Genomic DNA, 20,455 nt, shown 5'->3' on the forward strand with positions numbered 1-20,455 from the left:
AATCGAATTATGATACAGAATTTAATCCTCCGTGCAGGCCAGTCTGTTTGGTGAGGCACAGAACTCAACTGAGATGCTCAGGCTACGTCATGTGACTCTGATTCTGGCTCTGGAGGGCAATTGTCTGCTCAGGCTATTAAAGATACACTGTGACTTTGCAGACCCCTGAGAAGCCTTGGGAGACGCCCTCCTCTTTGGCTTGGGACCCCTGCCCCGCCTCCAGGCAAGGAAGGGCTGCTGTCCTCTCTAAGCTGCTCCTGGGGGGAGCCAGCCCTTTGGTAGCTCTCGTGGGACTCATTTTTCTGGACAGAGGTGGAGTAAGGCTCAGGGCTGGCGCTGCCCCCGTCCTCCTGCCATGGAGAAGAGCAGTCTGTGGCCCAAGGTGGTTTAACACCTCTGATAATAACAGACAATGTTTATTGACACTTGCTCTGCGCCAGGCACTGGCCAAGGACTTACTACTTAGTATCGGTTTGTAATTCCTTCATTTAACAAACATTTGTTAAACACCAACAATGTTCTAGGCACTGAGGATACAGTAGTGAACGAAGAGGAGAAAAAAAACCAACCTTGTATTCTATCACCCTGATATTCTAATAGGAGGAGGGGGAGACAGCAAAAATATATAAAAGCAAATATATGTCAGGGGATTTTAAATGCTAAGAGAAAACTAAACAGAGTGAGGGGTGTAAGAAGGAGGGATGGGGCACACTGTCTTAGGTGCAGTGGTCCGAGAGGGTCTTTCCACTGTGGGGGCCATCTAAGCCAAGGGGAGGAGAGGCCTGCAAGGGCCAGGGCCCTGAGGCTGAGTCTGTGAGAAGAGCTCCAGGGAGGTCACGGGCCTGCAGCAGAGCATGCATGGGGGACACTGGCAAGAGAGCAAGAGGCCAAGGGCCTCACACAGGGCCCTGCAGGCGCTGATGGAGTGTTTGGCTTTTACCTTGAATGAGGTGGGAGTCATGGAAGAGTTTAGAGCAGAGAGGAGTGACGTGATCTGACCTAGGTTTGATTAGGCTCCCTCTGACTGCTGTGTGGAAAAGAGAACATAGTGGGGGTGGGAGCAACAGAGGGGCCAGTGGCTTAGGCTTGGAGGGGGCACATTCTGGATATTTCCATCTCAGCCTTCACTTTCCCAATCTGCAAATGGGATGATAATAGTATCTCCCTCACAGGAGGATTAAACAAGCTCATGGTATTAAAGTACCTGGGCCTGGGCCTGGCACATGGGAAGTGCTCAATAAATATGCCCGTGCTTGTTATTATTATTACCAAAGTTCCCATGAAGCCAGGATAATTATGCCCACGTTATGGATGAGAAGACTGAGGCTCAGAGCGGTGAGGCTGCTTCTCCAAGAGCAGATGGCTGGTAAGTGGCAGAGCTGCATTGCTCCAGGCCCCTGTGGAACATTTGTGGGGAGGCACAGTGGGCCTATGAAGAAGACAGGAAGCCCAAATAAGGGGCAGAGGGTGTCGAAGCATGGGGGAGCCCTCTAACCTCATCTTAGTACAGATGGCAGCAGTGAGCAAGCTTCAGGTAGGATAGGATCCTAGGATAGGGATAGGATCTACCTCATAAGATAGTTCTGACAAGTAGATACCCGGCATAAAATGAGCTCCGTAAACACATTCAGAAGACAGCCCCCTCCTGAAAAGATGGTACAGTAAGGAGGAGCGTAACTGGGTATATGGTTGGCGGCATGTCTTTACTGGCCTCCTTCTGTTGCACCACACAGCTCTGCCTGGGAGAAGAAAGCCCGTCTTCTGTTGGGATTTTGAGATGTGGCTGATTAGATTATAATGAACAGGCTCATCGGGGTGCACGTGCTGTGTAAACAGCGACCTCTTCATAAAACCACAAATATAGAACAACGCAAAATGTGGTTTGAGTTACGGCATGGTTAACATGAAATAAAGTCTGCTCATTGGAAAATCGTTTTAAGGGTCTATTATTTTTTTTAAGCGAGGGGAATATTTACCGAGGTATTTTTGGTAGAATAAAGAAGGGGCTTCTATGTTCAGTAACCGTTGTGAAATGCCGGTAGCAAATCCCCATAACACAACTCGCTAACATTTACAGAAGCTGTTGTGATTAAGTGGGAACCAAGCTACCGGAAAACTACAAGAAGTCAGCAAAGTAAGATCAAGAGACTATAAAGTAAACAATAGATAGAGAATGAAATGTAATTTATTTCCTTGGGGAAGCGATCTGTACCGACAATAGCAACAGAGTGACTCTGTAGATATACTCCATTTCCATCCTCAACCGACTATTGCAGTCAGCACATTTGAAAATGGAGAAATTGTGTACGCAATTAAAAAAAAAAACAATGGATTATAACTCACCGGCGTCCTGAGAGGTTGGCAGCCCATTTTAAAAAGGAAAAACTGAGACTCAAGCGGGAGAGATGAGTTGCTTGACTCATCCTTGCTGAGAACCTATAACCCAGGTGACCGGAGGAGCCCAGTGAACCTGTCACTGAAGCCACGTGAAGACAAAATGATGACTCAAGTTTCACATGTGGCATTTTTCCTGCCTCCAAAGTGCTGCCTGAGCAAAGGAGCGTGCTCTTTCTAAGGTTTGCTTTTAAATAAAATGATCTGTTGCAGAAAAGCAAGATCTGGCCCCCAGGCAGGGACCCAGCCAGCAAGGAGCTGGCACCCCTCTGCCAGGGAGCAGGAAAAGTGTCCTCTCAGGCTGGGAACTTAAAGTGCCAGATAGTTTGGAGGGAACTGGTCTGGTCCCTGGAGGATGGTGGCCTTTGTCTAACGTGCCAGGACCTGGATGTCCCTTCTCAAAGAGCAGTATCACACGGGTACGGCGGCTCCATCAGTTGCCTTCTCACCTATCCAGACCTCAGCTGAAGTCCCTGATTTAGGCCACCAGTGAAAAGACCTTTTCTTCCTTACAAAACCCCTGGACACTTGGGTCTGGCCTGGAGCACAGAAAGCAGAAAGGGTGAGATAGGCTGGCACAGTTGCCAGAGAAGTTGGCATCTCCCCTCCCAGTGCACAGTCTGGCTCTGGGCCACCCAGGCAGGCCGTTTCTTTCGTGAGCACTGACTTCGCACTTGCACAACCCTGGAGAGGAAAAGTTACGGAATCCACCTTGTGGACACCCTCTTCTCTTAGAGGTGATTTTGTTCACCCTAAAAGCAGAGTTGGCTGTCGTAAGTGAGGCCGTTCAGATTCCAAGAGAGTGTATGTGTATATGTGGGTCCATCCAGAGGAAACAGAATTTAGTTTCATATAATATATTTCACCACCTGCCATGGCCAGAGTGTGCAATATGTCAACTTAGTGGAGGCCGAAAATTTATGCATGTGGTCACTTGTTTTTGGTCAAGTGGCAGCACAGTCAAAGAAAAATTTCGGGGGACATTCACACACTTCTTTATTATTGGCTATTAGAAAGCCATTTGGCGTGGGCTGCTAAATTCATTCAAAACTCAGCACTACCAGAAGCAAGAGTCCTTTGTATGTAAGTGTAGGTAAAATGCCACTGAGTACAGTTAATTGAAGCTCATTGGGATTTTTAAAAACTCAAATCATGGCTTAAATGATCTCTTTGGTGGTGTTTCTTGGAGTTCCATCTCCGCCTACATTTTATAAAAAGCTCTGGGTCTGAAGAGTCACTGACATTTATTGAACACCTATTATGTGTTGGGCGGGTGCTGAGTGCTTTGTGTGCAATAACTCATTGAATAGTCACATTGGCTGTAAGAGGCAGATACAAGGATGACCCTGCTTTAGGGATGAGGAAACTGAGGCACAGAAAGTTTAAATCACCGTCCAAGAGGTCAAAAAGTTCAGTGGCAAGGCTGGGATCTGGACCAGGTGTTGTCCAGCCCTAAAATTCTCGCCCTTCGCCAGACCTCAAGCCGTGCTCCGAGCCAGCAACAACTGCTATTGTTTTTACTTCATCCTCTGCACCACCTTAGGGGAGGGGTTAGAACAGTTAGGAAATCCTTGATGGTTAGGAGCGGAGCTGTTATTGCCCAAGGCACCACAGCTTGACTGGTATAAGACCATTCTCTCAGAGGGAACCTAAAACCTCAACTTAAAAATTGAATTATGAAAGTGAAGGAATGAAAAGAATAGGCCTGCTTCGTGGAAGCGTCTGTAAGTGTCTTTATGGAATTATGGAATGAATGGCCTGTCCACACCATGTGAGAGGGACCCAAGACCGGTGTTTGTCATTGTGCCAAACCCCTGACTGATCTCACTGGGACTGCCTTTGTTTCTCTTTTTGTTCTCAGCTGCTGACTTGAATAGCAAAAAAAAAAAAAAAACCTCAAGAGGAAGTGCAAATGGTCAAGAGACCTAAGAGAAGATCTACCTCACTGGAGTTTGGGAAAGCAAATTCAAACAGCAATGACGCCATTTTTCACCATCAGGTTGGCAAAAATTTTAAAAAGATTGGCAACTTCCAAGTGCTGGCAAGGTGGTGAGGAAGTATACTCTCTTCCGGTATTGCTTGAGGGAGTGTGAATTGCTACAATGTTTGGGGAAAGACTTCTGGTTGTATTTATTAACAGTAAAAATACACATTTATTAACAATAAAAAAGCAATCCTATTTTGGGGACTTTATTCTACAGAAATAAAAGTGTCAGTACATAAGGATATATGGATAAGGATATTACTGCACCCTTAGTTATAGTAGGAAAAAACTGGAAACCACCCAAAGGTTCAGAAATAGGGGAATAATTGGATAAATTATGGCACAGGTGTTCTATGAAACACTATACAACGAATAAAAGATGGAGTTGGATCTAGATATATAGGCCTAGAGGTATATTTGTGATAAATTAAGTGAAAAAAAAAACAGCTTGCAAAGTAATATATGTGACATGATCCCTTTTTCATAAAAAGTAAAAAAAAAAAATTCCCTTAGGAATGTGTGTTTACATTGCATGATTTGGTATGAGCTTGTAGGAAGCAGAGTAAGGATTCATAACAATTTGGTTGAGTTTGGATAATTCAGTGGTAGAGAAAAGAGTGTTCCTTTTTCCTTAGCATACTCCTGTATTGTTTAACTTGTTACAGCTAGCATTTTGTAACTTTTGTTATTTACAACAAGATAAATCCAATAAACCTGAGGTTAAAGGGAAAAAAACCCCAAGTGATGTGACTGGGTGCCACTTTCCATTGTACGAGGATGGACAAGTGATTGTGCTTGTTATAATTTATTGATCACTGCCGATGGGGATGTGCACTGTCCTAAGACCTCGCCCTGTGCTGTCACTCTGGGAGGTCCACCCACCGGAAGAAATGGGGGTCACAGGGCTTAAGTGACCTGCTCAAGGCTGCACAGCTAGTGCACCACAGAGCAGAGATTGGAACCCAGGTCTGTCTTACTCTGAAGCTGTATTCTTAACTCCTACAAAATACTCCCACCCTGCAGCTGTGGCGACTTCCTGTGGTCTTTCTAGTAGGGTGGTTCCTCCTCTGGTTATATTTTTGCTTCCATCTTCTCTCTGCCATTACATTTGGTAACCATGAAAGGGAACTAAACTGTCATTCTCAGAATATGACCTGAGACTTGTGCAGAGGGACACGTCTATTTCCTGCCTGGGCAGTTAGGCGTTTTCACTAATGGGGAAACTTGGTCATGAACAAGGATGCTTCTGATGAGCCCCCCACATGGGGAACTGGACTCAGAAGTACCTGATGTCTTGCTGCTTCCTAGTCACCAGTATGGGTTTGGTTTGGTTTTGATCTTATCTCCTGAGGCTCTCCATCACATCCCATTGCTTTCTCTATTAAAGACTCTGCAGATATTTATCAGTCATCTCCACAGTGCAGAGTCAAGGGTTTCTTTGCTAGAAATGAGCTAGCATGGAGGATCACCCATGTTGCCTTTTCACACAGGAGGAAACTGAGGCCCAGAGCAGTCGGGAGGCTTGTCTAAGATAACAGGGCCGCTCAGTGGCACATCTGAGACTAGAACCTGGTTCCCTTGGGTCCTCATTCTGTACTTATGTTGCCAGGGCAATTGCACACTGCACTTCTGACCTTTTCTCTTCTACTCTGGGGCCTTGGCTTTGACAGTCAAGCAAATCTCCCCAGATGAAGTTTTTATCCCCTTTTGCATTGTTTATTTGCTTTTTTATTTGATTGATTATTCTGTTTTCAATTTTATTGATTGATTTGTGTTGTTTATAACTTATTGTATTGAATAGGTAATATATATATTTGGCTAAAAAAATGTAAACAGTACAGTGAAAAGTAATTTCTCTTCCCACTGTGACTCTCTATCCCCAGAGGCAACTGATATTACCATTGTCTCTGGTGCAACCTTCCATGGATATCTCAATTAATAATCCCTTTTTGTGCTAATGATAGTTAGCACTGTCAGTACACATAGTGCTAACTCATTATTTTTAATGGCTGCATGGGATTAAATTATACTGTTAACTACTCCCCAAATAATGGGCATGTAAGTTGATTTCTACAAGCAGTACTATAGTTCACATCCTTGCACTACAGGTCTTTATACATCTGTGCAAGTATCTCTGTAGGATAACCTCCTACAAGTAGAATTGCTCGGTCAAAGGGAATGTCCATTATAAATTTTGATCTTTTCCAAATTGACACCCAAAGCTGTGGTGCTAATTTATATTCCCACTGACAGTGAGAGTTCTGCTTCTCTTCACAGTTGCCTAAGCTTTTAAAATATTGTCAATACTTATTATGCTTTTTTTTTGTTTTTTGGCTGCACCACACGGCATGCGGGATCTTAGTTCCCCGACCAGGGATGGAACCCACGCCCCCTGCAGTGGAAGCTCAGAGTCTTAATGACTGGACCATCAAGGAAGTCCCTTATTATGGTTTTAATTGCTGTTTTTCTTATGATGAGTGTCTTAGTCTGCTTGTTGGGCTGCTGTAACAAGTTACCATAGACTGGGTGGCTTAAACAGGAGAAATCTACTCCTCACAGTTCTGGAGGCTGGGAAGTCTAAGATCAAGGTGCCAGCCAATATGGTTCCTGGTAAGAACCCTTTTCCTGGTTCTGTCTTCACAGGGCAGGGGGGTTGGTGGGTGGGGCAAGGTGGGGAGAGAGAGATGGAGGGAGGTTAGGAGGGAGGGAGGGAGAGTGTTTGAAGGCTGGAAATCTTTCCTGTCTCTTCATACAAGGGCACTAATCCAATCATGAGGGCTATACCCTTGTGACCTAATTACCTGCCAAAGGCTCTATCTCCAAATACCATCACAGTGGGAAAGTTACAGCATATTAATTTTAGGGGGACACCAACATTCTGTCCATTGCAACAAGTGAGGTTGAACATCTTTTTATATATTTGAAATCCATATGTCTTTCCTACTCTGTAAACTGTCCATGTACTGTTCTCATTTTTCTAATATTAGGTTGCTTTGGGAGACTTTTGAAAACCTTACTGAAGAATGAGAATTTGGTGACCAGGTGTGTAAGATGATATCCTGGGATATAAACACACCTGGATATGATGGACCATCACACTGTCTGATTGCTCAGGCCGAAGTAACACCATGCATGTTGATAAAGTGGTTTGACTTTTTTTTCCTAAACATTTTCATCAACAAATCTTAATAGAAATGCACAAAATTGGCCTGAGGTCAGTGGGTCAGCAACTGGGACCCCTTTTTGACAGATTGAGAAATGAGGGTCAGAGAGTTGAACCATGGTGGTCAAGGTAACACAACGGGGGGTGCCAAAGTCATCTCCAGGCCTCTGCTCACAGAGCCTTCTGGATTCAGGTTTGGGCTCTGGAGCCACACAGACCTGGGTTTGAGCCACTCACTAACTGGAGAGCTTGGAGGTGTCACTGCACTTCTGAGCCTTGACTTGTAGTCTAAGGATAATAACAGTATCTTCTTTATGTGACTGTTTTGAGGACTATGTGAAATAATGTAGGTACATTCGTTTTAACGGTGTCGGTGGGTTATAACATAGTGTCAGCCATGGTAATACTACATGCTGCTCCTGGGTTTTGCTTTAACAGTTATTTGCGGTAGTTCCAAAGCTCAATTCGCATGTCTAAGACTTCTTTCCTTTTATTACACTCCATCTTTCTGCTGTTTTCCCATTCTTCCTTTTTTAAATCCAATCTGCATGGCTTTTCCACGTTTGGGGGCTTATTAATGAAGTTATCTCTTCCCCACCTTTGCAGGGAGCACAGGCCTTGAGGGCTGGGGAAGAGCCTCCTTATACTGGCATTCCTCCAGACTCCCATGCTGTATGCTCAAGAAATGTTGGTTATTGACTGAATGGAGCCAGGAGGGAAGGTCTGCTCCCAACCAGACCTAGTACAGTGTCTGGTAGTTTAAAAAATATATACATATTCTGGCACAAAGCAAGAGATCAGGAAGCATTTATGCAAAGAATGAATGCATACACACAGTGCCTAGGAGTAAGGGCTCGAAAGGCATTTCTGTATTCACAGTTAGCGCTCCCTGGGTGAGGCTTATAAACCTTAACGCAAGACCTTAGCTGCGCTGTGCCTGGGTGCAGGGGTTCGAATCCCACCCCCTCCTCTTCCCAGCTGTGCAACCTCGGGCAAGTGACTTAATCTCTTTGTGCTTCAGTTTTCTCATCTGCAAAACGCGGAGGACGGAGTGAGACCTCGAGGAGACACCCCCGAAACACTTGGATCTTCTGCTTGGCCCACGGCGAGCCCTTGCCACGCAGCCGGCCGGGGCGGTCCGGGGCACAGGCAGGGGGCCCCGAGTCCTCCGCAGCCACCTCCACGGGCATTCCCGGGGCTCGCAGTCGCGCCCAGCGGAGGTCTAAGCACCCGAGGGGGCGGGGCGCGAGGCCGCCGGCCCGGCCGCTGCCCGCGCGCCCGCCCCAGAGCCGCGTCGCCTGCACTTCTTTCTCTCCCTCTCCGTCTCGGTCTCCGTCTCCCTCCCTCTCTCGGCCGGAGAATCCGGCCCCACTCGGCTCAGCAGCGCCGCCCGCGAGCCGCCGCGGCCGCCGCTCCGACCCCTCCCCCGCCCCCTCCGCCACCCCCCCGCGCGGCCGGCGCCCGTCACGTGACGCAGCGCCAGCCAATGGCGGGCCGAGCCGCGGTCGGCGGCCGCCATTGCTGTCAGAGCGAGCGAGCCCCGGGAGGGAGGAGAAGCGAGGCTGACTGGGGAGGAGGGGGGGGTGGGGGAGGAAGAGGAAGGAGGGGACGTCGCTCGGCTGCCGGGGTCGCCCGCTGGCTTCGTCCGCACCCCCCCCTTCGCGAGTTCGCGCTCCGCGGCGGCGGCGGCTCCGAGGCGGCGGCGGCGACTCGGGCTCGCCTCCCCTCACGCGCCGGCGGGGGCCGAGGGGGAGTCGGTGGCTGGAGATAAACAAGGCGGCGGCGGCGGCGGCGGCTGAGGAACAGGGAAGGCGGAGGCGGCGGCCGGCCCGCAGCGGCGGCCCGGGAGGCAGCGGCGGCCCTGAGAGGCGGGGAGGGCGCCGGGCCGCGCGGACAGCGCCCCCCGCCGCCGCCGGAGCCGCGGGAGCCGCCGCCGCCGCCCGAGCAGGAAGGAGCCGCGCGGTCGCCGCGGACCCCCCCGCCGGCCCGGGCCCGCCGCCCCCAGCGCGGCGTCGCCGCGGCGCCTCCCGACCGCCCGCCGGCCCTCGCGCCCTCCACCGGCGGCGGCGGCGGCCCGGCCGCCCCGCGCTCCCCGGCGAGGCGCCGCCGCCCGGCCCGGCCTCGCCTCGGACGCCTCGCTCCGACATGCCCCGCTCTGGCGGCCGGGCTCGCGGAGGATCATGACTGCGGCAGCGAACTGGGTGGCGAACGGGGCGAGCCTGGAGGATTGTCACTCCAACCTCTTCTCGCTGGTGAGTAGTCGGGCTGCGAGGAGGGGGTTGTGTCGGGGGGGGGGTCCCCGACCTCTGCCGCCGACCTCCGCCGCCGACCAACTTTCTCCTCCCGCCGCCGGGACTTCGCCCCTCCCTCGCCTCTCCCCGCCGTTCGCCTCTCGCCGATTCTCCCCCTTTTGGATCGTCTCTCCCTCGCCTTGGATCCCTTCCAGTGTTTATTTGGCTCTTTAAAAATCATTTGTGAGCGCGGCGCTCGGCGTGGAATTTGCATGTGGAAGTCTCAAAGCTGCGGATTCTGGGTCGCACTTCGAACGCCCACCCTCTGTTGCAATCGCACTCCCCTTCCCCTCCCATTTCCCCCCCTTTTCTTCCCTAAATGTGGAAGGCTTTGCCTTGTGATGCCCGCGCCTGCGATAAGCAGCTTTTTCCCCCTTGTGTCGGATCGGCTGCCCGCCCGCCCGCCTTTTGAATTTTAAAAAAATTCCATAATGACACCTGCAATTTCGCCCGAAAACAGTTGATTGAATGCGATTGTGTCAGTAAAGGACTCTTGCACCCGAAGCTCCCGGGATTGTAAACATCGACAGCCGTCTGCCTCTCGGGGCTTACTACGCTGGAGAGCCCTAAAGCCATTGCACCGAGCCGACGGAAGGTGGAGAAAGCTTTTTCTTCTTTCTCTCCTCCTGTGTCTTTTAAAAACTGTTTTCTCTCTCCTAACAACGAATCCACACACACACACAAAAGCAACAAGCTGGGCGGTTTGATAACATCGCTTTTATCTGCCTTCGCCTCTCTCGCGCTGTCTCTCTGATAATTGACAACTTTTCCTTCGGATTTGAATCGCCTGCCTTAATCTTGAAGCAGTTAGGGTGTCAATTGTTCTCCTGGAAGCCTGGCACCCGACGACGCCGTCTAGGTTCATCGAAATTAAAAATGTATAGGGTTCCAGCAACTCTTTCCTGGCGGTGGCAGTGACATTTGGTGGTAAATGCCATCTTTGCTTTTTATTGGGTCGTATTACCTAGCTCTGAAAACATTCACGTTGTTAAACCTGGCGTTTAGGCTAATAATTGCAGTGCGTGGTCTTTAAATATGTGCTTTGTGCATGAGTTACTGTATGTAGAACTATGTGCCCGGGAGACTACGAATTTGTTTAAATATTGAGCAAAGATTTGTAAACAGATGTAGGGCAATTATGTTTCAAGCGTAGAATATAATTGGAAAATTGGCTGAACGGTTTAATTTAGGCTTGAAAAAACTCAACTTAGTTTAAGTTGTGTACCCTTTTGGGGGGACTGCCTTTGGGGAACATGCATTTTGGAAATTGTTTTCTGTAACCTCTGCTGTAGATAGAGCTTTATTTCCTCTTAATCCTTGTTTACACTGGATAAATAATTTAGTGTTCAAATTGTAATTAGTTACATTTAATTATGGGTAGCATAGATTTGTTTTTCTTTGAGACTAGTGGAGAAGTACAAATTCTTGCCAACTTTTCGAATGGAAGCTTTATTTTATTAAATATATTTCATTATGCAGATAAAAAAAAGTCAAAGTGTAATTTTTACCTACAAAGACCGAGTGACATAGTATCTGTGCTTTGTACTAGGATCAGGTCTTTTTTTTTCCTAGCATTTTTTTCGGATATTTAATCTTAAAATCAGTTATAAGTTGCGATTCTTACTCTCTGTACTGTGATAATTTTCCCTTGATCATTTGATATATGGGAATAAAACTCATTTTGCCTCCTGTTTTCTTCTCTCAGTCTATCATTTAGTATTAGTCAGATTCAGGGACTTCCATAGATTAGCAAACATTGATTAAGGGGTATTTAAAAGGTTTTTGTTTGGCGGCTGGTGACCACGTTGACACTTTATCAGGGAATTAAAATAACCAAGTAGACCAATATTAGTGAGGAGAGAGCCCCCAAATAACCATATATCATGCTGACTGGTAATGGCTTGTATATATGTGGCTAATTTATATACAGTACATTTTGTAGACAAATAAAAATCCATGTGTAGCCAGTCTTTAGTATATATCATTTCTTCTACCTTTTTTCTTTTTCTTTTCTTTTAAAGCTTAAGTAAGGATGATAATGTTGATAGAGATAAGATGTTTAAGATTCTTTTGTAGAAACAATTTGTGGGAGCGGACTCTGTGCTTTATGACTGACTAAAGGTTTGTGCTTTGGGTATTTCTCTCCTAAACCTCTTTAAACCAGGAATTGATTTTTGAATATACTCTTTTTCTTTTTTAAATCAGAATTGCTCTTTAGGTAGCAACTTTGAAATGCGGAAAGGCGTGGGTTGATTTTTTTTTTTTTAAAGGACTATAGAATGTCTACATTCTCTTTTAGGTGGAGGGTGGATTGGTGCTAATTAAAAAAATTACGAATCGGTTAAAGAACTGCTGATATTGTAAATTTTTCTCATTCCAAATTGAGCATTTTCTTGTAAATTAGATATAGCAGCAACCTGGGATAACAAAAATATGTTGCCTGAAGTACATTGTATAGAATAATTCCAAAGGAGATAAAATCATTACCCGTTCAAAATAAAGCATGTATTATAAGAACTCTTGGTGCTTTATAATGGCATGTATTTTTCTTTTTGGCCTGCAGTTGTTTTGAGCAGAGAAAACTATTGTTTATAGAGAATTTATCTAGATACTCATATTAATGTAGATTGAAATGTAAGCTAGAGATTATAAAGTTCTGTAACACAGTAATGATCCACCCACTTTGTGTTACCTTGAGGTGTTCCTATGGCTTAGCAAAAGTTGATTTGTGCAGTCAGATGCCTTAAGGTTTTTGTCAGTCCTTTACTTACTTTGCTTTCTGATATTTCTGCTGCATGGCATCACATTTCCTAAATTCTTTGTCACCCCCTGCCCCCTTTTCCTAACATGTGAAAGATGCCATTGTGTATATATGATATGGGTCATTGTATGTGTTTCTTATTCTTACAGTTGTGAAATTTGTAGCTACTGCATTAAATGCATGCCTGGCTGTGCCTTTGTGACTCAAAACTGTTTTCTCATGCTGTCCATCACATTTCCGGGAGACTCTTGTTATATATTCACTCAGTTATAATTCAGTTAAGTGTGTTAAATCTGCCCTTTTGGAAAGTGTACGAGTGCACCCTATGGTATGTCAACTCACCCTTGTGGAAAGATATAATTTCCAGATGTTAAGTATATCTTTAGTTTTGTTTCTTTACTTTTGTTTCTCAGTCGAGGTGATGTGGAGAAAAGCGATTTTGTGTCCTTTAACTAGATTTAAGTATATACTGTTTGACACAACAGCAGTCTAATTCTTAATTATGTGTGCTGCACATTCATGTTGTTTTATTTGCTTAGCATCTTCCTGACTATGGGGTAGTTGGGGGATGGTATCATTCTTCCTTCCTCAATTGAAACACACATTAGTACATAATTCCTATTAAGGACCATTCATTCTATATTTGAAGATTTTAAGGTAATCTGTTGTTGACCTGCTTCCTTTTTTCTGAAGAGATTTATTATAGTTTTTGCAGAGAAGGAAGATAGTTGTAAATGTAGAAACTTTGAGATCTATTCTTTTGAGTTAGAACCAGATGGGGAGGACTATCAATTGAAAATGAGGAAGAAGGAATGATTAATCTTCTCAAGTGCCAGTAAATATGCAGGGTATTTTTTCATCTCAATTTCCAATTTTAGTATTTACACATAAAGCATCTTTTTTTCATGACGGTTCATTTTGTTGAATGAAAATGTTTATAATTTGCTAATGTATGTTTTCTGTTCAGTGTTTAGTTGTTAGTAGTGCATGGTGTTGCAGTATTTATATATTTTTAATAGCAATAATAGCTACCCAGTAATAATTGCCATATTAACCTCCAATTGCTAGTAAATATTTTTAAGTACATAATAGACAGCAATTTAAGGCATAGTGTAGCAGTTTATTGGACCATTTTAAAGAGCCATTTGTATGTGTTCATAATTTTAAAGAGAAAATAATGTACCTAAGACTTATATGCTGCAAAATATCTGTGTTATTGCTTGAAGTGCTCATTGAGAGGAAGTTAGGTTGGGGCTGTTTCTTTGTGAGAATAAAGGCGGGGGGGGGGGGGTGCCTGAGGACAATGAGTGTTGAGTTTATGCCAGGTGCTTATGTAGTTTAGCACTTTCTTTGGAATATTTTGGCATTTTTTTTTCATGATTGTGTTAGGTATTTGGAGAAAAAAATCTCTTAAGGCACTCTTTTAATTAACATTAAGTTATAGTAGTGGATTATATTAATTAGGTTTGGAAAGATTGATTCATCTTTTTTGTTCACTGGCTAATTTAGCCTAGTTAATTGTGAGTTAATTGTATTCATCAAACACTTTCAAAGGTCTCCTCTGCTCTTGAGAGTAATAAGAAAGATACTGTCACCAGTTTATACTGTATTCTCTGTATCATATATTTGCAAAAGATAAGCGTATTCTATAGTTATATTTGTTAAATTATTTAAAATTGAAGTGAAATTCAGTGTAAATAGTAATAAGATTGTTTATGTGGATTTTTTTTTTTAATGAACAGTTAATTCAACTGTTCCTCAAAGTTTGATTCAAAGGTAGACTAGATATTTTTCTTTTTTTTGGCCATGCCGCCTGGCTTGTGGGATCTTAGTTCCCTGAACAGGGGTCGGACCCGTGCCCTGGCAGAGAGTCCTCACCACTGGACTGCCAGGGAATTCGCAGACTAGATATTTTTCTGAATGGTTTGACTTATTTTCAGTAGAAGAAAATAATAATCTCCTCCTCTGAAATAGTAGTAGAAGGTACTGATTTGTTGTTTTTTCTGAAAGTGGGTGATATGTTAATTTCACAGAAAAGTTAGCTAGTGAGAGAGATTAGACAAAGTTTATAAGAATTAGTAATATGGTTGAATATTAGGTATTATTACTGAGCTGTGCATTGCAGCCATTTATTAGAAATGGAGAAAAAAGATTTCTGTGACATTTCTTTTAGTGTCACTTATTTAAAATGTATTGTGTGCTAATCTGCTTTACAAACAATGTGTGTTGTAGCCACCAGAATTCCTGTTTTTGTCATTGTATAAACATTGTAATTTCGAGAAATTACATTTAATGCATTGCAAAGTGAGGTAGTTAGGTAGATAGCCTAAAAATGTGCTGTGGGAATAGTTAAAAAAAAAATTTGCACCCACATTTGTTTCATAGGACTTGCTTAGAGATTTGGAGTTAATGAATCAATATTTGTAGTGTGTGTTGGAATTTCGGACTTTTCTTCCCACTTGAATCATTTAACAACTTTCTGATCCTGTTTAGATAATTTCCTTTTATAGTATAAGCTTTCATTGTTTATTCGAAAGATTTGAAGGTGTTAGCTTTGTTCTGTTGGGGGAATTCACTTCATTACATAGGGGAGATGATTTTCCATTAATCTTGGTAAATATTAACATAAATGAGGAATTGTAAATTCACGTTCATTTGCATGAATGAAATGTATATGTTTGCCCAATTTTTGTTTAGTATAAAGTCACTTATGTACATCAGTATAGTTTTCTATCTTTGCTTTAGCTGATACAAAAATAGTTTTAAATGCTTTTAAAATGTTATGGTAGCTCCCCATCCTACTATAGTGTTTTGTTACTTAAGTTTTGAAATCGTTGGATTCTGTCCTCATAAATTGGCTATCATAGTCTTCTTTTAGGAACTCCCGTTTTACTTGCATTTATATTAGCATGTTTTAGTTATGTTTGTTGGAGTACAGTTGTTTTCCTTTTTTAAGCTGATAAAATGTCTTAGAGTGCATTTGGATTCTAGTCAAGGAAGATTAAGTTTTTTCCATTAATTTCTAGGTGAGAATTAGAAGAATCAATGGTGTCCAAGGGAGAACGTTTATGTCACTGGCATTTTCATACTCTGTAGTTTATTATGTATATTTCTGAGTGTTTATTTTCTCATTCCAGATGAATTGTGGTAGAAACTTATTAAAACCGTATTTCTACTACTGTGAAATAGCACAGAGCCCTGGTTGACAGCTTTCTGCATTTTGTACTTTTTCCAGTACAGTGAAATTCCATTACTGTTAAAGGAACCTCCTGAGTTGATTATTTGAAAATTTCATTTGTACCTTTATTTTACATTGTTTAGATTTGTAACTTAAAAAAATGAAAAGGGGAAGATAAAGAGAATTAGGTAGATTTGCAGGTAAATTTTTTTTTCTCAGTCTTCACTAGATTTCTTTACTGGAATAATTCTTAATTTGTATTAAGTCACTACTTTAATTGGATATATTTAAGACAGTTGATATTAAAATTAAATTTGAGGAAATGATTTGTTTCAAATAAAATATGTAATTGTGCATAGAATTCTTTATAATATTGAGTAGAAATTTTAAAGATTGATCATCTAAAAGGTATTAAATTGCATGAAAACTGTGATCCCCCTCCCCCCCAAGATCATTGATACATTTCTGAGGAAGTATTTTTGCATAAGACACATAAAGCTTCCTCATATAGTTCCACAGTCCATCTGCGCTTAATTTGAGAGGTAATAAGGTATTCAAAAGTATAATTGGTGTTACAAAACATTTTGTGTTGGTAATTCTCATGATTGAATGTTAATATCCTAAAGAGAAATGAGGAAGAAGGTACATCTATCCAACTCAGGAACCAGCTCCTAGTTTTTTTGCACGTGTATATGTCTGGCACAATCCTACTCATCTTTTAAGGAGGTCAAATGTCACCTCCTCTGTGAAGATTTCCTAGACTCCCACAGGTAGAACTTGTCACTCTTGCTCCTTCCGTGTACCTCCTTCTCTCTACCTGTGATAATCATATGAGCTTCTGTAGGGCTGTGACCCTAAGTCATCTTTCCATTCTCTTCACAGTTAAGTGCTAATTAACTCTGTTAAATGAACGAATGACTGGAAAACTATTCTCTTTGTCACCTTGTTCCCTAAGGGAGTTCTCATTGCCCATTTAGGTCCTGATCACAATATGTTATTTATTATTATTTTAAAAATTTATTTAGCTGTTTAGCTCTGTGTTCTGAATATACATTATCTAGGCTGTATGTACTGTGGCTTGGTAATATTTTAGATGAGTTATAGAAAATCTTTATTAAAGAGAATTCCAGCTGATCAAGGGAGACATGCTTATACCTCAAAGGAATAGGAATTCAGTTAGTATTTAGGTTTTGTCTAATGTGGTAGGCAACCTATAGATTTTGGAACCTGTTGGAGATTTTGTTCGGGGCTTGATCCAGAATTCCTTCATTTCCATTCTCTAAGCCATATAAGAGGGCTTTTGCTCAACCTTCAGTTATAAGATTACTTTGCATGAGCTCAGTAAAATGGGTAGTAAACTGGTCGGTAATAGGGAAAGTTGAGTGGTATTCAAACTTTTTATTTTTTCTACTAGTGACTACATCTGGTTGCTTGCATAATGGTTTTGTGCCTCAGTTCCTCCTATAAACTTGAAGGAAATATGGGGGTCAGGAGGTGTGAAAAATCCTTTTGAGTATCTTTTAAGAAAAGTATTTTGGATGACTAGATAATGTTTTTTAATAGGAAGAGACTTCTGGCAAATTACAACTGAAGTTATAGAGTAGCCCTAGGCAGTTAACCAGGAAGTTGGAATGGCAAAATTACTTGTTTTAAGTATGGCAGCTATATTGTATTTGTGCTTTTTTGGAGGGAGCAGAAGATTAAATTGTTCTTGTGTTTTCTTTGTAAATAAGCCATCTTTAGATGTTAACAACTTTTCACTTGTTTATGTGATTCTCAGTTGTGTGGTGTCTTTAATAAGCTAGGTGATTCTGCTGTACCAGCCCTGAGTTCTGACTGGCTGAGACTGGAGATTGAACCGTGGCTCTTATTTAGTAGTTTAAGCTATTAATTCCTTGGCAGCTCTGGAGTGCTCTTTGAACTTTAAATAGCAGTTGTATTAACATTTTGAGAGTTGTCTCAGGGAATGTCAGAAATAGTACTTAATAAATATCTTTTTCTTTTTAAAGACTAAATCATGTTTTAGTTTCACACACATGTCACAACCCTTACTTTGTTTTGAACAAAGTATATATCCTCAGCTACCAACCAGTTTCTATTTTCCATTTAATAATGTGGCAACATCTAAAAATATTGTTTAGACTTTGTTGAAGGAAGGAAAGCCCCTCCCCCATCTGTAGTTTTTGTCTTAGTCATGTCGAATATGAATAGTGTTCTAAGTTTTTATCCGAAGTGTAGAATTTTACATGTAGGTGGTTTTCAGCATTCTGAATATCAGAAAAAGTTAATTTGTATGTAAGTTTGCTTTCACATAAAAACATACCCTTAATTCTGTTGCTATAAATGATGGTTTGCCTATTGTATTGTACTTAATTACTTGTGTTATAGAACTCGAATGCTATTTATGGGAGCATCTTTATGGGAAAGTTTAGAATATTAGGAGTACTTTTCCTCTGAGTAGTTTGCTGGCAATCAGAGCAGGCACTCCCTAAAACCCACCTTAGATGCTGCAGGCAGTGGGAGTGAGGTGAGGATGACCCAGACTCTAGGCCCACTTCAAGGCCTAGGAGAGGATTGCTGTCTGAAAGAGAGGCTTGAAGAGGGTGTCGAGAGGTGAGGGTGGTTCCTTCCCAATGGAAGAACAGCAGTTTTGGAGCAAGGATTGAAGCCAATTTTCCCATCCCTACCTGAAGGTATCCGCTGCTCTGCTGCTTCCTCTTTACTGATATACTTTTATTAAAACGTAGGGAATAGTGATAGGTTCTGTGATGTCATCAGGAAAAGATTTTGTATTTCTTTGCCCTTTAGCTCTTCCCTTCTTTCCTCTTTCACTCACTCCTAGAGAAAAACTTTCTACTTGATATTTTGTGTGGTAAATGAGGACTTAACGAGCCTCAGTGAAGTGAAAAGGGAATTGGGGGTGACCACACTGGATGGTGTAACCAATAAATTAGTATTTAGATATTAATTTTTTTGTATGTTATGCTTGAGAAATCTAGGACAATATATATTCATTTTCCAGTCATGTATATACATCAGAAATGATTGAAATCAGTCTTGGGCTTACAAAAGGGCTAAGGGTCTGATGTGTAGAATAAAGACCTACATATACTATTTAGTTTCTAAGATTGTAGATGGTAAATGCAGAGGGAAGGCAGCATGGACAGACAGCATAGTAACTCAGCCAGAAAAACTCAGAAGGGGGGTTTTAAACTGGATCTTGAAGGAATGGATGGATATGGATTGCTAGAGGGGAATGCAAAGGATATTCTTTGGAAGCTCAGTTGACAGCTCTGGGTCTGTCCTTGAGAATATTTCCTGAAGTGGTATATAGGAGAGCACTTCTAATTTATGGTCTTGCTTCTTGGTTTCCTTTTAAAAAACAGTACAAAAACTTGTTGAAATCTGGTTTTTGTTAGGTGGAAAATTTGAAGTGTGGGCAGGCTGCTTTAGGTTAAGAAATGGTGATGTTAAAATAATCAGTTTTCTAAAATAATTCGGTTCTGAACTTTAAAAAAAACAGTGCTATATTACACAAAATGCTAATGACTAAAGTGACAAATATTTCAGAAACTGGACAGACGTGAATCTTAAATGAGCAGATGGGATATGAAACTAAAAGCGGGAGATAATCCAAGACAATATAGAAACTATTATGAGAAATGAATTGAGGAAAAACAAGTGTGTTAAATGGTATTACATTTACTAATATGTTTAAAAGCTTTTCTAGGATTGCTCTCTTACATAGACAAATTGGAATTGTTGAACTGTGTAACCTATCATTTAAAAAATTTCGTTCATTTAAAACAAATTGGATTTTGATCCAGAATTACTTCTCATGAAGCCTAGACATTTAAGTCATGAATATATATGTTAATGTGCTTTCAGTGGGCAATATAATTTGCTTTATCTGACTTAAAAATAAAAAAAAAGAATAATCATAATTTTCAAAGACAACTGTGGTGGACCTTGAAGGGGAGAGGTTAGGAGTGAAAGATGAGGAATTTTGCTGTTTGGGCAGCTTGGTACTTGAAATCATTACATATGACTGTTGAGGGTAGAATCTGGATTACAGTGGCTTGCAGAATGAATGAATGGTACACTTTTCAGTTGAAGGAGGTTGATGTGAGGCAAGCAGTGATGTGGGAGTGAGGAAGGTAAGAGATTGAAAGGTAGATGAAGGAAATTTTTCAGAAGGCAAGAGCCTCATTTGTGTTTATACATTAGTAGCAACAGTAGTGGAGAGATGGAAAGAAAGATGAAAGACATAAGTTGATAATTGATGAAACAATCTGGCTGGAAATGGTATTAGGAACCCAGGTGATGGGGTTAGCGCTGGAAAAGAGCAAGACACCTGTGAGAAATAAAAGATGTGAGCATATAAGAAATGAGTAAGTGTGGACAATCTCAGTTGTAACTTGAGTGCTTTTTAAATTCACAGATTAAAGATACTGAGCTTGAGCCTGAATAAACACTTAAAAATTTTTTTTAGCTAAAAAAATGTGCATTTTACTTGATGTGCTTGTTACTGTTAACCATTTTTGTTTTTATTTTCCTTTAATGGTTGTTTTAAGTAGGTCAAATGTCACCTCCTTGGGTTGTACACTTCACAGTTACGAAACTGATTTTGAGCTAGTCACACCAGAACAGGTACATATCTGCCCAAATGAGAAGCCTTTTTCAA

At 42.2% G+C, this 20,455-nt stretch overlaps 2 protein-coding genes across 3 annotated transcripts in view; both read left to right on the forward strand.

Moving 5' to 3' along the window:
- SPRING1 (SREBF pathway regulator in golgi 1) overlaps positions 1-4,282 on the forward strand; it is a 336,951-nt gene extending 332,669 nt beyond the window's left edge. Inside the window, exon 7 of the mRNA XM_060028104.1 lies at positions 4,256-4,282. Coding sequence (XP_059884087.1) covers positions 4,256-4,267 — 12 coding nt within the window. The 3' untranslated portion in view covers positions 4,268-4,282. The remainder of the gene's footprint in view (positions 1-4,255) is intronic.
- A 5,405-nt stretch (positions 4,283-9,687) lies between these two features.
- MED13L (mediator complex subunit 13L) overlaps positions 9,688-20,455 on the forward strand; it is a 295,894-nt gene continuing 285,126 nt past the window's right edge. For both annotated transcript variants that reach the window (XM_060028113.1, XM_060028114.1), the window contains exon 1: positions 9,688-9,793. In XM_060028113.1, the coding sequence (XP_059884096.1) occupies positions 9,722-9,793 (72 nt within the window). In that variant the 5' untranslated portion in view covers positions 9,688-9,721. The remainder of the gene's footprint in view (positions 9,794-20,455) is intronic.

This window comes from Delphinus delphis, chromosome 13, assembly GCF_949987515.2.
Source record: "Delphinus delphis chromosome 13, mDelDel1.2, whole genome shotgun sequence".
Lineage (NCBI taxonomy): Eukaryota > Metazoa > Chordata > Mammalia > Artiodactyla > Delphinidae > Delphinus > Delphinus delphis.